At 46.3% G+C, this 22,398-nt stretch overlaps 1 protein-coding gene across 1 annotated transcript in view; it reads left to right on the top strand.

Moving 5' to 3' along the window:
• POLD1 (DNA polymerase delta 1, catalytic subunit) overlaps positions 1–22,398 on the top strand; it is a 71,638-nt gene that overhangs the window by 39,538 nt on the left and 9,702 nt on the right. The window contains exons 18-24 of the mRNA XM_083162254.1: positions 2,431–2,526; positions 2,613–2,750; positions 3,962–4,137; positions 4,686–4,838; positions 12,199–12,301; positions 15,096–15,228; positions 16,604–16,717. Coding sequence (XP_083018380.1) covers positions 2,431–2,526; positions 2,613–2,750; positions 3,962–4,137; positions 4,686–4,838; positions 12,199–12,301; positions 15,096–15,228; positions 16,604–16,717 — 913 coding nt within the window. The remainder of the gene's footprint in view (positions 1–2,430; positions 2,527–2,612; positions 2,751–3,961; positions 4,138–4,685; positions 4,839–12,198; positions 12,302–15,095; positions 15,229–16,603; positions 16,718–22,398) is intronic.

Here is a 22,398-nt window from a genome sequence, read left to right as displayed (position 1 = left end):
TTCTATGGTCGCTGAGTCCATGTGTGTTAGTCATTGCAACTGAACATGGCTGCACTGCTTCTGCCTTCGGTTCCTTGCGCCTGCTTATATGTTCCAGTTCCACTGTTTGTAGTAAAACGAAGGCTTTTACGGCTTTTCACACCTTTTTAAGACCCCATTTCATGCAGCACCTGACCAGATTTTAAATCTCCCACTAGAAAGCCCTGGGATAGCGGTAATGAAGCCCCCCTACTTTGTGGTCGGCAGACACATTGCTGACAGCAGATGGCTGTGTTTTGCGGAGAGGGTAAAACCACGGTTTCAAAATGTGGAGAGGAAAACCAGACAGTGAACACACAGGCTTCCGGGGGGGGGAGGTTGCAACAGAGGAGATTGAGCGTCTTTCCACATTTAGGCCCCTGCTGTGTGGGCTGTGCTGAAGTCTGCTTATCTGCCGCAAGCTCTTGTGTTACAGTACTGTGGGCCGCTAAAACAGGAACTCACCCGCCGGCTGGCTCTTGCTACATTGCGGACAGTAGATCTTGCATGCAAACTGGTTGCTGCAGCATATAGATTACTTTCCAGCCTCTCACTGGTCTCCTCATCTTCTCCACTGGTGTGTTGACCAGTTCTTGTGAATTACGCTCATTAGTGCCTGCGTTACTTAATTACCATGCTGCGTGTATGGTTTTCCCCTTACCTGACTGTACCAGACTAGCTTGTGGAATACCGCTTTTCCTGTTCAGCCGGCGGCTTCCTGTTGTCTGAAGTTTGTCCAGTTCTGCAAAGTTTTGTGGTGGGGATCCCAATATTAGGCAGGGACTGCAAAGTATGCTGGGAGACTGAGGTGTCACTGGTGGCAGCTAGTTACCAGTCCGGGGACCCCTACATTACATTATTCCTGCCACCTTATTTCCCCATGCCAGAGTGCTCGCTAACCCAAATATGCCGCTCGCTTTGTATCCTAGAGACGAGAACACTCACATGTCGGTATGGAGAAGTTCTGCGGCTTATCAGGGCAAGTCAGATTTACTAAGGTCCTGCTAATGCTGGGACTTGATCCTATGGACATGCCACATCTGGGGCAATCCCTACATAAGGGCATTGCTGTATTGCCCTAGCATTGATTAAACGGCTGCTTTTAGAGGATTGCGGCATTCATATAGTGTAGTGGCCGAGGTTATTTAAAATGTTAAATCGCACCAACTTATTCTGTGACGCTGTAATAAAACATAACTGGGTGGTTTAGAGACAGAGGTGAGGTGCCTGCTTACAGTGTATAGGGCAATAGCTAGTATAGAGCTTCATGTATTACTTTCCCACCCTCCATTACCTTGTGGGTGCCAGTGCTCCTCTCAGTGACTGTAAAAGTTAGGCTGGGGCCACACATAGCGGCGCAGCGGGTACCATTCAGCGGGACGTGCTGTGCTGCAAGGAGCCTATGCGGCGCTCACACATTAGCAGCGAGGTTGGAAAGAACGGCAGGACTGCCTCTGTGTGTGAACCCTCCTTTCGACCAAGCGGGAACTGCTTGGGTGCTATGTGTGCCCCAAGCCTTAGTACATGGTTGTATTTGTGCATTATGTTCCCATCCTCCATTACCTTGTGTATCAGTGTTCCTCACAGTGACTGTAGAAGTTAGCACTTGGTTGTCATGTTAGTGTATGACGTTCCCATCCCACATTAACTTGTGAGTGTGTGTGAGTGCTTCTCGCAGTGACTGTAGAAGTTAGTACTTGGTTGTCCTGTTAGCGTATTACGTTCCCATCTGCCATTACTTTGTGTCGGTGCTCCTCACAGTGATTGTAGAAGTTAGTACTTGGTTGTCCTGTTGGTGTATTACGTTCCCATCCGCCATTACTTTGTGTGTGTGTGTGTGTCAGTGCTCCTCACAGTGATTGTAGAAGTTAGTACTTGGTTGTCCTGTTGGTGTATTACGTTCCCATCCCCCATTACTTTGTGTGTGTGTGTTGGTGCTCCTCACAGTGCTCCTCACAGTGATTGTAGAAGTTAGTACTTGGTTGTCCTGTTGGTGTATTACGTTCCCATCCCCCATTACTTTGTGTACCAGTTTTTCTTACACTAGCTTAATTGGGAGGTTATATCTGTGCTGGACATTATACCATGTCCTTTTGCAGTCCTTGCTTGAAAAATGTAAGTTGGGAACCAATTGGTTTATCCGTTCTCTCAACAAGGTTTGATACATCTCCCCCTTACCCTTCGTTCTCTCTGGTTATGGGAACCATTGGGATAACTGGTTTCTGGAATAAGCATACCATTGCTGTATAATGCTCCTTGCTTGTTGATCAGGCACCTAAAACAGCTGTCCATTGTGGTTGTATAATTCTGCTGAATCCTGCTTCTCACTGGCCAGTACAATGGATAACGTGTGATCTTACAATGAACCTGCTGGTAACGTGTGATAACATCTCCCCTCTGCCCGTTCTGTAGAGTGTGACCGGCTTCGGCAGGCAGATGATAGAGAAAACCAAGCAGCTGGTGGAATCTAAATATACACTAGCCAATGGCTACAAGGCAGACGCCAAGGTAAGAACTGTGCCCATTCTGCCTGTGCCAGGCTGGTGAAGAGTGGGACCCCCTTTCTCTAACAGGTTCTTGTGGTTTCCCCAAAGGTCATCTATGGTGATACGGACTCTGTGATGTGCAAACTTGGGGTACCGACCGTGGCAGAAAGCATGGAGATAGGACGAGAGGCTGCCGAATGGGTCTCCAGTCACTTCACCCCTCCCATAAAGTTGGAGTTTGAGAAGGTCTGTATCTGCCACAATGCCAGGGGGGTTATGTGCCGGACAGTACGGCTTGGAGAACAGAGATGATGGGTTCACTTTGTTTTCACTCACCGGTACCATCAGCCTACGGTGCTCCGTCTGCTGTGGAACTACACATCCCAGCATGTCCGGTCACAATTTTAGCAATCCTTAACAGCAAAACAGTGGCAATGCATGCTGGGATGTGTAGTTCCACAGCAGCTGAAAGGCTGCAGGTTGCCTACACCTAATTGTAGGGTGTACCACGATAAATGTAACACAAATCTGTAGATCTTTAAATGCTCCGCTATTGGACAACACTCTGAGACCCCACTTGTGGGTCCGAGAATCGCCGTTATTTGGACGTATGTAAAGAGCGAATTAGTCATTTAGAATATTAAAAAATCTCCAATTAACTTATCATTTAGTCTACGTTCCATGCAAGGCTGACGTCGTATGTGCATGAAACATGCTTACATCCAAACCAAGAACAGGGGCAGATGTACTTAGCCTTGAGAAGTGATAAAATGGAGAGTGATAAAGTTCCAGTCAATCTGCTCCTAAAGGCGGCCACACACTACAGTGACTTCTCCCTTTTGGTGATCCCCCATGAGCTTCCAAAGACCTTCCCAGATGGCAGAATCACATGCGATATATATTGCATGCAATCCCAGCCAAGCCTGCTTGGCTCAGAAGCGATCCAAGAGATTGCTTGTACAGCTGGTGCGCCTTGCAGTCTCCTGTGCGATGTGCACTGGACTGCGCGTCATATCGGACCTGCTGTCATTCACCTGCACCGTGGGCTATTCTGCGATGGATCGCCGCGATGGCAGGAAAAGAGCCCAAGGTGCAGGTGAATTGCGGTAACTGCCATGCTGCAGGCTGTGTTTGAAAAATGACAGGAGCTGGTTGGTTGGGACTGTATTACGCCACATTTCCTGGCCCTCCAACCCCATTACAGTGTGCTGCTTAGTAACGTATGAAGTTGTATATGGTCTTTGCCATTACTGTATGGGCCAGTGGTGAAAGTTCCACTTCAGTAGAAAATGCAACGGTCAGTGTTCTCATTTGAGACTTGCAGAACAATGTAGACTGACAGGGTCTTTAAATGTTTTTTTTTTCTGCTATTTAGCAGTTTTTCTGTTTTGCTTTGGGCTTTTTGTTTAAGATCTCCTATAACTATAACTGAGTCTTTACTGTGATTCATTGTGCAGGTGTATTTTCCGTACCTTCTGATCAATAAGAAGAGATATGCCGGCCTGTACTTCTCAGCCAACGCGGACACCCATGATAAAATGGACTGTAAGGGAATAGAGACTGTAAGGAGGGATAACTGCCCTCTAGTGGCCAATCTTATAAACACTTGCCTGCAGAAGATCCTAATTGACAGGTAAGTTTATTGCTCGGGCAAATGTCTGCCTTTAAAACAGTTCTTCATGGTAATTGTGATATGAATCAACATGGATATTTACTTTAATGTATACATCGAGCTTCACACCTGAATGGTTTGTGTCTTTAGGTGGCCATACACAACTGTGATGTATTGCAGCAGTGTATGGCCATACAACCACCCCCCAAAACCGCATGCGGTCCTTTCACATTAGATGAGAAATGCGCCGCCTGTTCCTTGCTGCCCGGAGCGGGGTCGGAGGTGCATGCTGGTCCAACCTTTGACTCTGATTCAATGTGCACGGGACCATGCATTGGACCCTAGGGGACATCGAAGGCATCAGATTTGGTCCGTATGGGGCTCTTGGTGACCCTTGCATGGGTACAGCTATTTAAATGTTGTTGCATCCCATTCAGAATAAAGCTGGTGCTCTCACACGTTCGGGCTTTCCATTACTGTTACACTAACCACAGCCCTTATCACCAGTGCAGGTGGAAGTGCTGAATGTGGATATGTAATATGTTTTCTCTCTGTGCATTTGTGTTTAGAGACCCACTGGGAGCCGTAGAACACGCCAAAGACGTGATATCGGATTTGCTCTGTAATCGGATCGACATCTCCCAGCTGGTGATCACGAAGGAGCTGACCCGCACTGCGGACGAGTATGCAGGGAAACAGGCGCACGTGGAGCTGGCAGAGAGGTAGGGTCACCTCTACTGGATGTGGCATATGCACTGTTACTAGTTGGATGGTGTAGGGAGATTCCTCTGTGTGCCCATGTGTAGGCCCAGCTGCTGAATGCAGAGCAAATCTCTTTAGAATGGAGGCAGCAGCAGGTGGCTCTCCGTACAGCCTGTGATTGGTGCCTACCCTTCTAGAAGGCCGTCTGACAGCCATCTCCGTACTGACTACAGCCCTCAGCATCTGCTCTGCCTGCGCGTACTGATCCGTGACTGAGGGGAAACGCAGAAATAACTCGTCCCACCCAGGGCAGCAGCTGTGTCTGTAACTGTCTGTTGTTGTGGAAGAAGGAGGGGGGGGAGAAGTGTGTGGAAAGAAACATTACAGAGCATGAGATAAAAATTACATGGACTTCCTGTAACCCGTTACGTGCTGGCCGGTCATTGCCCAATTCCTGGCTCCTGTGCTCAGCAGTTTTCCCTGTAAGGGAGCCGCTTTTCTTAGAATGTCAGCCGCTTGCTACATTAGGAAATGCAAACTTCACTTACCGGTATGGCTCACAGGTTCGACATACATTAAGCTGACCTCTAAAGGTCGTCAGGGCAGAGGTCCACTCATGAAATAGGTCAACATTGCGAAGGTTGACACTATGTAGATCGACATTGGAAATGTCGACATTCAAAGAGACGACATGAGGTTCCATGTTTTTTTTTTTTTTTGTCAAGTCTACATGGTATCCACTTGGCTTTATTTTTATTATTATTATTATATTTTTTCTACCCAAATAGTCCCGTTAGTGGGACCATAAGATGGTTGGGGTGGAGTTTTTTTGTGGGGGGAAGGTGCTGGAATATGACCTTTAGGAGCATACCCCTTGTCAAGGAACAAAAATACAAATAAAAGACAATTTATTAAAATGTTATCATCGATATCGTTATAAAGAGAAACTATACGTTATTGTCCACTTTTTTCATGAGCAACATACAGAAATCGGTGAATTGACATCGTTATTATTACAGAGATACCGCACAGGAGTACAGATGTTTCCAAAGACTGTCCACCTTATGCGATCTTGTTCTCTATGTAAAGAAAAAATGTGTGTAAAACACATATGATTTGTAGTATTCCCTCCTGCGAGCCAGTAATAATACAAAGCGGAAAGGGACGTTCCTTCCTTACTAGGGACGATCCTCTTCTCCGCTATATAGGGTAGTGCAAATCACGTCCAAATGGATACGTCTAACACCTTCCCCTCACCAGAATTCTTCATATAAGAAAAAAGGTACCATACGCCCCTTATAGGGAGTGGCGTCTCCTCTTCTCCGAATATGTAAATTTCTCAAACAACATCAAAGGCACCAATACGCTCCTTTCCTCCAAAAAACTTCGACGGATCTCAGAGGTATATATGGAGACACAATGGAACCACATATGGTGTAACACCGTTTTATTCATAGAACAGCATATGGGTATAAATGGGTGGGGAGATATAAAACATACATAAAATATAAAAGATGATCTGCCGCATAGGGGTAAAAATCAGAACAATTACCAGAGCCGATGGAGAACTAGGTGGACTAAGTTCTCAAAAGCGCTTATGGGAATACAGTCCCGGAAACCATTCCCCAAAGGGCTTCAAACAAAGGTCCCCGGCAAGTGCTCCAATTCCTGCGGGTATCTGCAAAGGTCCAACGCGTTTCGACCGTCACTTACGGTCTTTTTCAAGGACCCTATGTACCCTACGCGTTTCATCCTAAAAATACTTCATCAGGGGTTCTGTAAGCCGCTGCTAGTTTGGAAAACACTCCGATCTTTTTTTCATATATATATATATATATATATATATACACACACACACACACACACACACACACACACACACACACACACAATTGGTCCCGTCTATCATTCAGGGCATGCTCCTAGATACAGGTATAGATGGTATACCTCAAAGGTGTTCTTACAAATATAGTCAGTGTGCAGCCAAATGTTTGGTAGATATTTATATAGCCAGCTGTTTCCTATACCTGGTAACAGTAGCAGTGCATGTTTGAAGATCTCAGTATCGCGGATAAAATAATCTGCAATGCCTTTGGGTCACTCGGCATCAGCCAAGAAATCTGGAAAACATGCGCTGTCCCAGAGGACTGAGTTTGGAAGTCTGGTGTAGTCTATTACACTCCCTCGGATGCTGGGACATTGCTGATGCCAAAAGACTATATTTATTCATCAGTAAGCTAATGTACTAATACCCCGTTCATACCAGCCTAAATTCCCAGGTTTCTAGGCCAAAATTCCCGTGATTTCAGCCCTGCTATGGAGCAGAGATATTCCCAAATTCAACCCGGGGTCCTGGCCGGTGTGAAAGGGGTAGGGGTACTCACTCGGGATGCCGGTCCTCTGTGCGTGCTGTGAGATGGGGGTCCACACCAGCCGAGGAAGCAGATGACCGGCAGTGTCATCTGCTCCCTGGGTGAGTCCTTGCATTTTCTGGTGTGAAAGAGTCATTGGATTATTGGCTTTGATCACAAAAGGTTTTCTGTAAGAAACTGATGCTAATTACATCCAGTAGGAACTATAATCAAAATTCTATATATATTTATTTTCTGTATCCGTACTTCTTGCATATAGACTCTGCTGCCAGGCAGGGTCTTAGTGGTACACCTGGATTAGGTGGTCTCAGTGTAGCAGATGCTGACAGACTGACACTTGGACCTCTATGGTTTCTCTCTGTTTTTCTGCTAGGAGCGATGGAAGATTAAGGGGGTATTTAATCTTCCTAGTGGAAATATCATCCTGCCACTATTCAATCGCATCTGGGATGCAGATTCAGCTCTTTGAAAAACCAAGTCTCCATTCGCAGGAAACGGCTTCAAAATTTTCAAATGAGCAGCCGTTTTTCCGTGGTTCCATGGTTCCATGTCTTTTCCAACTTTCGCATTGTTGGTGAAAGCCGGGAAAAAAGATCGAATGCTAATTCGATCTATTTTGCGCAAGATTAGATGATATTGCCAAGGATCGTAAAAGTGAGATTGTGTCTCTTGGTTCATACTCTTGTTTTGCTTCCTGCACTGGAATGATGGATGGCATCACCATCTTGAACTGATCATGTTTAAAATATAAACATGTATGTGGGAGAGTAACGGTAAAATGGCACTCAACATCGAGAATACCTCAGTGTCAACATTATGAACATGTCCACAAATACTATCCGGAAGAAAAGGTGGTGGATAACATGGCCGCTCCTGGCTGAATTCAGTAAACAGGCAGTAGACCATGTCCCGGGCATGCAATATAGTCTTGTTGGTATACGTTCCCGTCCATGTAAGCACAACAAATGTTGCTTATAAATAAAATTTCCCTTTTGAGTAAAAAAATGATTTCAAGATGAGTGTGTGCTGGAGACCGCCGTGTGTGAAAGTTATGGAGGCTGGTGTACGTCCTCCTGCCGCCTCAGATGTGGTGGTGTCCTGCTAATCTACAGCTAGTGTTGCGCCTTGTCAAGTGCTCCGCTTCTTCCGTGTGTTTTGTGAGCTGGCGGCCACAAGTTGGCACCTGAGTAATTCAAGCCTTGCTCCATTCGGGGATCACACAGCAATCGGTGCTGACGTTACTGTTCTCATGATTCGTCGTTTTGACATAATTACAGTTACATATGATAACTTTTTTTTTTGCGCCTAAACACTATGGGGTGTATTCAATGCGTGAGACTCGCAGCTAATGCAGGGAGCCTGCTGCATTTAACCGCAAGTCTTTCTGTTTTAGCGTCCGCAACGCCGTTTCCACCTCACTTCAAAAACTTAGCGAGGGTGAAATGGCGTGTGCAGGGGGTCAGTTGAATACTGACCCTGCGAGCTGTGACAGCGAGCTGGCAGCACTGCTCGCGGTCACAGCTCGCAGAAAGCATTGAATACACCCCTATGTCACTGTACCCAAAGACTTCTTTTTGTGTGTGTTTTTTTGTTTGTTTTTTGTTGGGAAGGGGGGGCGGGGTTGGGCTGCAGGAAGGGGGGCGGCGGGGTTGGGCTGCAGGAAGGGGGGGCGGCGGGGTTGGGCTGCAGGAAGGGGGGGCGGGGTTGGGCTGCAGGAAGGGGGGGTGGGGTTGGGCTGCAGGAAGGGGGGGTGGGTATGGGCTGCAGGAAGGGGGGGCGGGGTTAGGGTTAGTCTGTCTGGTTTCTGTCGGGATTAGGGCAGTTTGGATACCTGTATTGGCATTCTGCCAGCCGACATCCTATGCTGGTTTCCCATACCCAACCCAAGATTGTGGGAACATAAGGTATATTTCTACCCGTAGACTCTGTGGTAGATATATGAAGCAGTGATAAGGGAGAAGTGGCCCATGGCAACCAATCGGCTGCTCTGTATAATTTTATATTATGCAAATTATAGATGTTACTTCAGTGCTGATTGGTTGCCATGGGCCCATTCTCCTCTGACTCACTTCTCCTCCCTTATCACTGCTTATTATCACTAATAATTGCTGCAGCCTTCTCTTCTTTACGTCACTTGCAGAAAGTGCCTAATAATAACAGAACATTTTTATTATCCGTGCTCCTGAAACCACGTACTGTTCTACAATTCTGCTGCTTGGTAATATACCTGGGAGATGGAGAAAATAGATTTATTCATTAAAAAGAGGGGGAAAGCAAATTGATTACCAACGGTTTTACAGAGGTTCCCCAGTATGAAGTGCAAAAATGGCCGATAGTGCAACCGTCAGAGAAGCGGGTGGGAGCGAACGCCCGATAACAGAGCCTAAAATACATTGTATTGCAGCGATTTCCATTCGGCCTGAAGTTTGGCTGAATAGTGGTCAGTTGGGCGGATTGGGCAGGAACCGAACAGACTGTATTTCAGCTGCTGTGAATGTTCATTATTTGATCTTTCATTCGGTTCGCACCGTTTCTGTGTAGTGTGCGGCCAGCCCCATAATCCAGGATGCAGCAGATGAGGCCTGACGCTGGGCAGATGTGTAGTTAGTGATGATTACCCAATGGGGGCAGTACGGTGCGGCGTACTGCCAGATGTCACTGTGCGGTCTGCCTGCCCACCTATTACCTCCGAGTTCTTTCTTCCATCCTACGACCGCTTGTGATACACTACATTGCATTATGTGGTCTTGATGGTGGTTCAACGCACTATAATGTATGTGACCGATTGTATGAATGTTCAGCTCCTACGGGTACACGGTGCCTCCCCTCTGTCTTCCTGTAAGTTATACTGTTTACACATTGGTGAACACAAGCTCAGACTGACCAGGTGTCTCTACCCCACCCCCTCCTTTTGTGGTATGGCAAGTACCTTGAGTACCTTTCCTCCCACACCCACCTCGCTTGTTTCTGTGTGGGTGCGGCCACCATGTAAGCTACGATGCTTCGCTGACTGCTGATAACATTGAGGGTCTCCCTTGGGTATCCGGCTGCATCTCTGCAGATCTAGAAGTGTAAGCAAGTAATAAGGGGCTGAGTTTTTCCAGTTCTTGCATCTGTTCCACTCTCCCACTAGCGCAAGTCATACCGGGAGTGACTTGTCGCACAGAGGCCTTCACTGGCTGTGTGTGCGTAACGTTCTATCCCACTGTCCGCGACGACTGAGTGCTGATGTCACACAACGTTACTGCTATTTGGTTACTCTTGTTAGAAGTTACGGTACTTGTTTCCTAGCACGGCCACAATCGCGGGCATCAAGTGTCATTTTTAGTGGTCTGCGACGCGACCGACGCGATGCCCCCGATTTTCCCATTGAAAAAAGTCAATATCGCGTCGGTTGCGTCGTATGCGGCTAAAAAAGGCTTAAATGGTCCAGACGCGATGCCCCTGATTTCCCCATAGGGAACAATGTTAAATGCCTCAATTTACCCGCGATGCCCCCGATTTCCCATAGGAATCAATGTTAAATGGCTCAATTTACCCAAATCATCATAGGGAACAATGGTAAATGGGCCAGAAAACCCAAAAAACACCCCTGAACAGTGAAATGTCCCCCCAAAAGTAGTTGAGGCCACCCCACGATCAACGCGAACCCGAAGCGTGGCGAGCGCAGCGGTACGCGTCCTCCGACCTTTTCATACCCCCACTATCCACGTCGGCGTGGAGTTGAGAATAGAATAGTGTGTCGAGCCACCGAGCCCGAAGCGTGGCGAGTGCAGCGAGCCACCGAGCCCGAAGCTAGGCGAGCGGACGCGGATACCTTCACAGGTATCCGCGGGGCTCGCTGCGCTCGCCACGCTTCGGGCTCGCTGCGCTCGCCACACTATTCTATTCTCAACTCCACGCCGACGTGGATAGTGGGGGTATGAAAAGGTCGGAGGATGCGTACCGCCGCCGCTCGCCACGCTTCGGGTTCGCGTTGATCGTGGGGTGGCGTAAACTACTTTTGGGGGGACATTTCACTTTTCAGCTGTGTTTTTGGGGTTTTCTGGCCCATTTACCATTGTTCCCTATGATGATTTGGGTAAATTGAGCCATTTAACATTGATTCCTATGGGAAATCGGGGGCATCGCGGGTAAATTGAGGCATTTAACATTGTTCCCTATGGGGGCATCGCGTCGGTACCATCGCACCCGATTTTTTAGTGCATGCGATGCCCCCGGATAATTTGATTAGCCCCAAGGGATCAATTAGCCCGTGGTAATGTACCACAAATAATTGAATTGTTTTGTGGATTAGTCCTGCACAGAAACATCTGCCCACTGTCCTGTGCTAGGGAAATATTTCATTATGGACAGAGAGTTCCCCAATAAAACATTTTAGGGCGGTATTCAATCCCGGCGGAAATAGCGACACTCTCCTATTAAATATTGCTGATCATATTAGGGACCCCCACACAACCTCCAGTAGCATCATATCTAATTTCATCCCATCAGAACTGTCTAGTAATCTGCTGGGACTGCCATGCTATGGACTCCTATCCTTCTGTATCCCTCCTATTATCCCGATAGCATGTAAGCTTGCGAGCAGGGCCCTCCTACCTCTATGTCCGTTTGTTTAATCACTGTTGTTTCCAATTGTACAGCGCAACGGAATATGCTGCGCTATATAAGACACTGTAAATAAATGAATGCTGCTACCGTTACTGACAAATAGATCCGACTTTAAAATAAAGTGGGATCTGTTTTGTGGGAATGGCCACGGACTGATGAAATCACTGCCTTTTTCTCAACAATTTCCGGACTTTGACATTCAACAGTGGGTACATTAAATACTGTCGGAAGGGACGAAAAACAGAAAGCCCCCCCCCTTGAGATCCATTTTAAGTGTCCAGCTATTTGTTAGTGAGCGTAAGAATAGGCACCCATTGTGGGCTCCTGATTAGCTGCCAGAGGCTGTGTTTATATTGTCTGACCATGTTTTCTTGTTGTTGTTGTTTTTTTTTAACAGAATGCGAAAGAGAGACGCAGGTAGTGCTCCCAATTTAGGCGACAGAGTGCCTTATGTGATCATCGGGGCTGCCAAGGGGGCCGCGGCATACATGAAGTCTGAGGTGAGTCTTCTAGGCCTGGCCTGTGCTTCTGCAGCTATTGTGAAACTACAAGTCCCAGCATGCCCTGACAGTTTTTCTATTAATATTATGAAAACTGTGGCAGAGCATCAGCAGGGTCCTTACCTGCGGTGCTACCCGGTGCTGGAACATATATAGTGCACAAAAGTGGAGGTAGGGGCGCAGCCTCGTGGCCCGAAATGCCAGCTTTCGTCACTTTGGGGTCCGGAAACCAGTTTTTGTGCTCGCTCCTACATGGTGACAGGAGTCGGGTGCTGCGTGTAATGTTTAGGTGCAGCATCTGGCTCCTGTTACTGAGCACTTTGGCGAGTGCACTTTGCACACGCGTTGTTATGCTGCTGCAGAGCATGCTGGTACTTGGAGAGCCACAGGCTTGCCAGGCCTGCTTTAGTATACTGTACATCAGGTATGTCCAACCTGCGGCTCTCCAGCTGTTGTGAAACTACACATCCCAGAAGGCCTTGCCACAGTTTTGATATTAGGGAATGCTTAAACTATGGCAAGGCATGCTGGGATGTGTAGTTTCACAACAGCTGGAGGGCTACAGGTTGGACATGCCTGCTGTACATCTACGTATCATTGAGGCCCTTAAAGGCTGATTGAATGACCAACTGAGACCTACACTTAGCAGACCGTGGATAATATCTAAACGTTTCCTCCAAAGGTATAGCTGTGCTGTGTGCTGCCCATGGGTATTACACACACCAACTGCCCGTACTTTCTGGGACCTGCATGTCGGTGCGATGTACAACTGTGTCTGTGTTTAATTACGGCCTGTCATTCTATTGTATGCATGTAATACTTCATGCCTGTACCAAGCTTCAATAAAAAGGGAGTGTGATAAACAACCAGCCAATCAGATCCTACCTGTCATGTTAGTCTGGGATTGAAAAATAGCAATTAAGAGCTGATTGGCTGTTTATCACTCTCCACCTTATCACTTTTTGAAGCTTGATACATCTGGCCCAATGTGTCTTATTCTAGCACACTTTTCTAAATATAAGCAGGCATTATATTTGGCATAACTTTTTTTTTTTTAAATAACCAAACTTAATGGTAACCCTGCAGAACCCCCACCTCCTCCCACACAGAACTGACCCAAATATCGCAGAGGAACATGGTGCGAGCGACTATCACACATTCATAGCTTGTGCCCCCCCACCCCACTTTCACCGCTACCACAACAGCAACCACTCTCCAGATGCTAGCTGGTATTTGCATGTGTTTCCCCCTGGGTGCCCTGTACAAGCCATTGTGCAGCGGGCTCATCACCTATAAGCGACCAGCAAATGGACTGCTATTCTACTTGATGGAAAAAGTTGTGTGCAGTTGAACTGTGTCCTTGTGTAGATGTGACACACACTTGTGTTTGAGTTAGAGGTGAAAGGATTTGGTAGGGATCGGGGAAGTGGGGGGGGGGCGGGCTCAGGTGCGGCGAGGAGAGAGTGACTTAGGTGCAGGTTGCACTTCTGGTTTGTCAGTCTCCTCTCTACAGAACCTGGTTTGGCAGAGAAAGTGCTTCCCCCTCACCAGGGAGAACTTCTGTAATCTATTTAATAAGCTTAGTCAGTGATCGCTACAAGCCCCATTGTGTGCGCTGTTCCCCTATTGTTTTCTTATAGGGGAACTATTCTAACGTGAATTAAGAATTCATTATACCTCCTGTGAACTAGATGACAGATTATTCCGGGGTTTTTTTGTGTGTGTTTTTGATGAATGTCAGGACAAAGGGAATATACAGCAGTTGGTTTCTAGTATTTAGAACGGCTTTCCCTTTGATTGTTGTGTTAAAGATAAGTACCTAGTCAACAACCAGGCTTTTGTGACAGGGCCAGCGAAGGGTCTTGAAATTCCTCTTGAAATTTAAATATGGCACCTAAAGTGCACCTGTCAAACACACACACACACACACAGCAGTGATGGTCTTTCTTTGGCTTGTGCCAAGCAGATCTGTATGAGAAAGAAGCCTATAGATGTTAACTAAGTAACCTATACCTTGTGAGTGTTTCGGCTATTAAGACCTCCATAATGTCACAGGATTCCAGTCACCAGGTTGGCTGCATAGGCAGAAATATTGGGACAACCACATGTTAAACTAAGGGTTTTTTTTTTGTTTGTTTTTCACGCCTTTTTCCTCCCGTATTGTTTTTATCCTCTATTGTGTGTGTGTGTGTGTATGTGTGTATATATGTGTGTGTATATGTATATATATATATGTATGTATGTATATATATATATATATATATATATATATATATATATATATATATATATATATATATATATATATATATATATATATATATATATATATATATATATATATATATATATATATATGCCAATGGTTCTCAAACTCGGTCCTCAGGACCCCACCCTTCGCGTTTTCCAGGTCACCCGACAGGTGCACTCATTACTCACTGACACATTTTAAAAGATCCACAGGCGGAGCTAATTATTTCACTTGTGATTCTATTAGGAGACCTGCAAAACAGGCGCTGTGTGGGGTCCTGAGGACTGAGTTTGAGATCCTGTGATATATGCTGTTGTTTTAACCCTTTGAGTGCCAACCTTGCTGTGAGAGATCCTCAAAATATCCGCTAAAAGTGCCAGAGACACTCAAAGGGTTAAAGCAAAGGATCGCGTTTCGGTCTAATCACATGATCATTTTATAATGCTGCAATTTCCGTTTAAAAATGTAAGGCGTGTTTCCAGTGTTAAAGGTGTATGTGTGGCTTAAAAAAATGGTGCATTTGTTTTTACCTTTTTTCTATAGGACCCTATCTATGTGCTAGAGAATAACATTCCCATTGACACGCAGTATTATTTGGAGCAGCAGCTTGCTAAACCACTCCTGAGAATCTTTGAGCCCATCTTGGGGGAGACCAAGGCTGAGAGCGTTCTACTGAGTAAGTGCTGGCGTTCTGCTGAAGTACGTAGCAACCAGGCAACTACCACAACCCTCAAATGAAATGTCAATCGTAAGCAAACCAGTGGGTTACATATCTGGGACTTGTACCCCTTTTACATCAAAATCCCGCATCCGACCCGGTATTCGGAACACAGTTGCAAGCCAGGTCGGATCCGGGATTTTCTTCGTTTACACTGCAGTGTAGTGTGCTTGGAGATTACAGTGTGCTTGGAGATTACATAATTTCCAAGCGCCGGGACGGATCGCTGTATCGGGGCCCCAGACCGCCATGCTGGGGGCAATCCCAGCACCAAGGTAAGCTAGAGTGGGGACACCAATATTTATCAGATTTTGTTATCTTAGCTTTATATGGATAAAATAATATTTTAGGTATGCAATTTTAATTTTTCTTAATTTAAAATTTTAGATTTTCTTTTTTTTTTTCTCTCCATTCCCCCAAAAACATTTTTTTTTATTCTAGGTTCTTACACATAAATGAGTTGCCTCCTTGGGTTAAGTAGTTACTGTGATCACACAAGTCAGTGGTTCCCAAAGCTCAGGGCACTTGCTGGGTTGCCCTGTGTTGGTGTCCTGGGATCTTTTTTAATTATTTATGGTCAAAAGGTGAAACCAGTGCTTGTGGCTTCCAATAATAAATATGTGGACAAAAGCAAATCCTGTCGCCCATCACATAACGGACCCTAAGCATGACCTATAAACACAAATCACTTTTTTTTTAATATTTTTGTTTCTGGATGACTTAATGAGTAACTGTAGTGTTCCTCAGGTGTCATACTCTGGGATCATTGGTGATCCTGAATAACATCCGAATGTAATCTCTCACGAGCAGGGCCCTCCTCCCTCGTGTACTTTACCTTCTCTTACTTAAACCATCTTTGATGTCACCGATTCCTTCGGCTTTCTGCCGCGATAATACGGATGTCAGTGCTGTCTGCTGATGCAGCTACGGTTATGTACCCTGTACTTGTCCTCAATTGCAGTGATTCTCAAACTCGGCCCTGAAGTACCCCCAACAGTTCACGTTTTGCCGGTCTCCTCACAGAATCACAGTTGACATAATTAGCTCCACCTGCGATCTTTTAACATGTGTCAGTGAATCTATGCACCTGGAAAACATGCACTGTTGGGGGTACTGGAGGACCGAGGTTGACAACCACTGCTCTTTCAACTGAAAGTGGGTAATTGGGTGCTACAGATCCCTTGTGGTGCCATAAGGAACATGGCTGTCAAACCAAGGGCCGTCAGCGTTAAAGACCTGAGAGAGGTGCTACAATAAATACATGGTAAGTTATACCGTTACCAGAAACAGAGGACGATGGTCTTTCATGACTGCTGTTTATTCTGCTTTGCAGAAGGAGAACACACCCGGTGTAAGACCGTCCTTACCTCCAAGGTTGGGGGTTTGATGGCCTTTGCCAAGAAGCGCAGCACCTGCATCGGATGCAAAGCCGCCCTGAACCATGACGGTAAGTGTCCCCCATCATTGCCCGATAAACGGTTTGCGCTGTTGATCTATTGTCGGTCTCTTCTGCTGCTTACTTAGTGCTTTGCAGTCCTCGTACCGGCATTATATTTTTGTCGAGTTTTTATTTAGCAGAATTATTTCAGGATTTTGCTTGCACAACAGTCTCTCGGATTTCCTCTTTCCGAAATATGTGGATTGAATGTCCTATTGTTAGTCGTGTTATTTTGGCTTGTGCGGTACCTGACTTTCACACACCGGCTAATCTGGGGCACAGAAGGTAACGTTCCCCCACCAGCCTCTGCTCAGCGAGCTGCACCGATGCACAGGCGTGGAGAATACCGTCGGTGCGTACGCTGGTTAATTAATGAAACGTAATTAGAGCACTTGGCCATCTCACACATTTTGCTTTAATTTGTTATGTTACTTCTCTTTTATAAGTTATTACTTAACGAGCGGTTTGAGGGCCTCGCAGAATTTTCAGTATCTCCTTGCTCTTTGTTCAGTTCTTTGCTTGTTGGCTGATTTTAGTTGAGTACACACTAAGCCAGGGATGGGGAACCTTTGGCCTTCCAGCTGTTGCTGAACTACACATCCCAGCATGCACTGCAACAGTTTTGTTATTTGGCCTTGCTAAATCTGTAGCAAAGCATCCTGGGATGTGTCCTTCAACAACAGCTGGAGGGTCGAAGGTTCCTCATCCCTGCACTAAGCAATGGATGTACCCAACATGATCGTCAGGGATGGGGTGCCCGCACTGGCAAGCACACACTTGCCGATGTTAGCCGTGACGAGCGGCAGCATCCGCCGTCATCCTGCATGTACACAGTGCGGAGAACGTGGCTGACGAAGCATTTTCAGCGCTCAACTGGATGAGGTTTTGTGTTTGATGTTCAAACCCATCGGAATCTGCTAAATCGTTGGGGATATCGTCCAGTGTGTTCCCCAGCTCTGAAGACTCTAGTACCCATACCTCGCCTCGGACCCGGGTAAATGCTGGGCTGCCGACATGTCAAGATGCAGTATGAAAGCACCAAAGCTTATAACCCGGGTAACCAACCCAGCAATCCGATTAGCATTGGGGCAGATGATACAACAGCTCCAGGCCACAACATACAAATAGGCCCATAGTGATAATGAGCAACCCCCCAGCATTCCAAGGTCAGATATCAATAATATAATAGTTTTACTATGTTCCTTATAGAATCAAGCTATGGGGACATTGGGGCTAATGATGGAAGAGGGTAGCATGGCCACACCCACATGACCACACCCACACGGTACTGGTCACATATTCTCTGCCTCTCACAATTGACCCAAGCCCCTGGGGCCGTCATTTAGGCCCTGCATTTGTACGTAGGGCCACGAGCTGAGGGAGCTATTTTTTATTTGATTTGTGCCTGTGCTAGGAAAATGCAGGAGTTTGCAGAATGCTAAATTAAATCTCATTGCCAAAAAGAAACCTAGCGACGTGTATGTGTCTTCCCAGAACGGCCCACCATTTCTTGCAGTGTGCAAAAGAAAGTTCCTCATTTGAAAAAAAAAAAAAAAAAAACATTTTTTTCTGCTTTTGCTCAACATCTTCTCTGACCAGAGGAAAAAAATAAGCAACAGCAGTGGTGTAATAATAGGAAATCCCGGGCTTCTATTTCTACCAGCTTATCACATGCTAGCAGCAGTGAGCACTGAGAAGCAGGAGTCTGTATGTCCCATCAGAAGGAACATTTACTCAGGAGCATATACACACAACCCTAGTATGCAGTCTGGGGTGTATGTACGGAGTCCAGGATCCCAGGGTTTATAATATGGTGTCGTTTGCTTTCCTGGATCTTATTTTATTCTCTATGATTTATTTTCCTTTTTTTTTTTTTAAGCTGTGCCTGTAGTCTCCACAAAGGGATGCGGTCATTCGTCAGACTGCATTTAGGTCTACAGTCATTAGGTCGACCCCACTAGGTCGACTGGCAGGAAGGTCGACCTGACTTAAGGTCGAATTTGCATAAAGGTCGACATGGGTTTTTCACTGTTTTTTGAGCCGACATGTGCCGACAGGCGGTATTTCATGCCCTACCATCCACTAGGGCGTGGAGGGAGAATAAAATAGTGTGCCGAGCGCAGCGAGGCACCGTGCCTGAAGCATAGCGAGCGATGCGAGGGTCCGATTCTCATTGCCAACTGTGTCCATGTGTCGACATTCGGATCAAAAAACAATGAAAAACCCATGTCGACCTTATGACCAGTCGACCTTCCTCATGTCGACCTTTATGCAAATTCGACCTTAAGTCATGTCAACCTTGGCCCATGTCGACCTTAAGTCAGGTCGACCTTCCTGCCAGTCGACCTAGTGGGGTCGACCTAATGACTGTAGACCTAAATGCAGTCTGACGAATGATCCCATTCCTCCACAAACTGCAAACGTGGGATTAACAAGTCACAAAATGGCTGCCGCCACCTTACCTCAAGACTGCCCACACTGTCTAGGTGACACATGTAAACATTTCAAACAGAGCAGAATAGGCTTCAAGGGAACAGAAGGGAAACTAGTTTGCTGTATGTTATTACGTGGAGGGATATTCCATTGTTAGCAGTACAGAGTATTAAAATGCCAAATACTATGGCTTGTAGATCACTCGGATATGCATCATCTTCAGTTATTAGCAACAAGGGTACTCTTTACCTAGAAGGGCGCCCACGATTTTGATCTTGGGCATCGCAAGGTAAAAAATTGCGGCGGTCGCATGCGACCAAAAAATCGCATGCGATGCTACCGACGCGATTTCCCATAGGGAACAATGTTAAATGTCCCAATTGACCCGATTTGACATAGGGAACAATGTTAAATGGCCCACAGAGGCCAAATAGGCACCCTGAAGTGTGAAATGGCCCCCCCAATTGTTAACGCCACCCCACGATCAACGTGAACCCGAAGCGTGGCGAGCTCAGCGGTACGCGTCCTACGACCTTTTGATACCCCCACTATCCACGTCGGCGTGGAGTTGAGAATAGAAAGTGTGGCGAGCGCAGCGGACACCTGTGAAGCCCGCGAGGGGACGTGGATACCTGTGAAGGTATCCGCGCCCCCTCGCGGGGCTCGGTGGCTCGCTGCGCTCGCCACACTTTCTATTCTCAACTCCACGCCGACGTGGATAGTGGGGGTATGAAAAGGTCGTAGGACGCGTACCGCCGCCCCTCGCGGGCTTGCTGCGACCGATGCGACTTACATTTTAACATGGATTTCTATGTAAAATCGCGGGCATCGGTCGCATCGCATGCCATTATAATGGCATGCGATGCCCGCGATGGGCGCCCTTCTAAGTAAAGAGTACCGCAACAAGGGAGATTTGTGTCGAAGTCTCTCCTTATTTTCTCAGTCCTTCCCAGTAATCTGAATATAGCGAGGTAATTCTGGTTCACTCGCAAAGCACATTTGTTTTTCTAATGGACAAAACCATGTGCACTGCAGGTGGGGCAGATGTAACATGTGCAGAGAGTTAGATTTGGGTGGGCTTTTTACTTCAAAGTGAGATCTATATTGCAGTGTAAATATAAAGCAGCCAGTATTTACCCTGCACAGAAACAAAATAACTCACCCAAATCTAACTCTCTCTGCGTATCTCTTTGGTTGCTGTGGGCAACTTCCCATCTCAAATAGAACTCCCATCTTAGTAAATTTAGATTTATCAACCGGATCCACCCTTGTGTGCATCCGCGTGGTCCTCACATGTTCGAAGGCATAAAACGGGTAGAGGTGAATTGATTAGATTATTTGCTAACAAAATGGCTGCCGGAAGGTGCTAGCAGAGTTTGAAAATGGTGTTCATCGGATGCTGTTCGCCCGAAGGTATGAGTGTGAGATGCGTTGCAGATGTCAGGATGGTCCCTAAATCTGTTGTTTTCTATCATTAATGCGTGTAAGAAGAATGGTCATTGCAGGAATACACCTCACCCTGGAAGAACCCGGGGGAGCTGCGGAAGAACAGGGCTTGTCCCATACAAACCATTGCACACATATTCCAAATGGCCACTAATGTGTTAGGGAGGCCCATTCACCTGGTTGTTAGGGGCGAGCAGCTGCACCTGTAATCACAATAAGATTGCGGCCCAGCATGTGAGGACCATAAAACCTGGTGAGGGTTCCACGATTTACACTCTTCAGATGAGGTGGACGTGTCTCGGCGCGGCGGTTGCCATGAGAACGTCTGATGCCAGAGTGTACAGTAGCTACAGTAAGGCATAGACGTGGTGTCTCAAAGCATGGCGGGTAGGGATGCCAATCCCGGGGCATTTTTTCAATTTCAGGATTGAATCCCAGCTTTGACCTTATTTGAGCAAATCAATATCGTTGTAGTTAGTAGATGTTATACAGTATGTAGTTATCTACTTACCTGTAAGTGTCTGTCCCTGGCCAGGTAATTAATTATATTAAATATTAATGGTTAATACATCTTAAAGAGTGAAATCTTAGTCCTTTTGAGGCTTAGAAGTTGAGGCAGGGTAGTCGTCCCGTCCCATCCCCGCTCCCCGGCTGCTGTCCTATGTTGCAGCATTCTCCTGAGGATGCCGGTTACAATCTCCGCACACCACATAAATGCAGGTAGGGTGGGTGAAGATGTACACGCGTTTCTCCACCTGTAGAAAAGGTCAGCGGCTTCTCAGAAGCTGAATGTTAATGGTCCGGCTATGCTGTTTCCGTTTACACATGTGCGTTGTGATTTTACACCAAGCCCAGATTCCATACGGGATGTGCAGTTGGTGCACATTCCATTCCACAGCGAAACGCGTACATATATGTGATTCCTCCACCCTGCGATCCTCGGTTCTTCCTTTCTCGTAGCTTAATGTAAAAGATTAGATGGTAAATACAGTAACTGCTTTATATGATCACTTTGAGTGTAATTTATTATCTGACTGTTTACATACTCTGCTAAAATATTTAGACATTTATGATCGTTATTATCAATAAACATGCAACACTTTGCAAGTGCTTAATATTGCCACACATTCAAGACCTCTGTTCATGGTAGTCATAAAATTGACAAAAACTTTCCAATAAACAAAAAAAAATACTACAGGAAAAATGCATAAATTTTATATAAAGAGATCTATATCATAGATACACAGAGCGAGAGAGACATGAACTGTACAACCCTATGACCACTCTTCCTATAGCCTGACCCCCCCCCCCCCCTAGTGCCTTACCCCAATATACTCCTCCTGTAGCCTTACGCCAGCCCCCCTTATTGCCTAATCCTAACCTTCCCCATAGCTTAATCATAACCCTCCGACTAGTGCCTAAGCCTCTTCTTACTGCCTAACCTTAATCACAGAATTAACGCCAAGTATGTACAAACTGTGGCCGTCCAGCTGTTGTGAAACTACACATCCCAGCATGCCTTGCCATAGTTTACGCATTCCCTAATAGCAAAACTGTGGCAAGGCATGATGGGACTTGTAGTTTCACAACAGCTGGAGGGCCATAGTTTGGCCATGCCTGCTGTAACCTAACCCTTCCCCCAGTTCCTAACCCTAATGGTCCTGCTCCCCCTAATGCCTAATCTGAAACTGGGTACGGTGTGAAAGAATCGGTGTAAAGAGGAGTATTCAGATCGCAAAGCCAAGTCACACCCATTATACCCAGGTTTAACCGTTATTATAAACGGGTCGATTTGCCAGGGTAGACGACCC

Source organism: Crinia signifera, chromosome 19, assembly GCF_055691185.1.
Source record: "Crinia signifera chromosome 19, ASM5569118v1, whole genome shotgun sequence".
Classification (NCBI taxonomy): Eukaryota; Metazoa; Chordata; class Amphibia; order Anura; family Myobatrachidae; genus Crinia; species Crinia signifera.
This window is presented reverse-complemented; position numbering and strand designations above follow the sequence as displayed.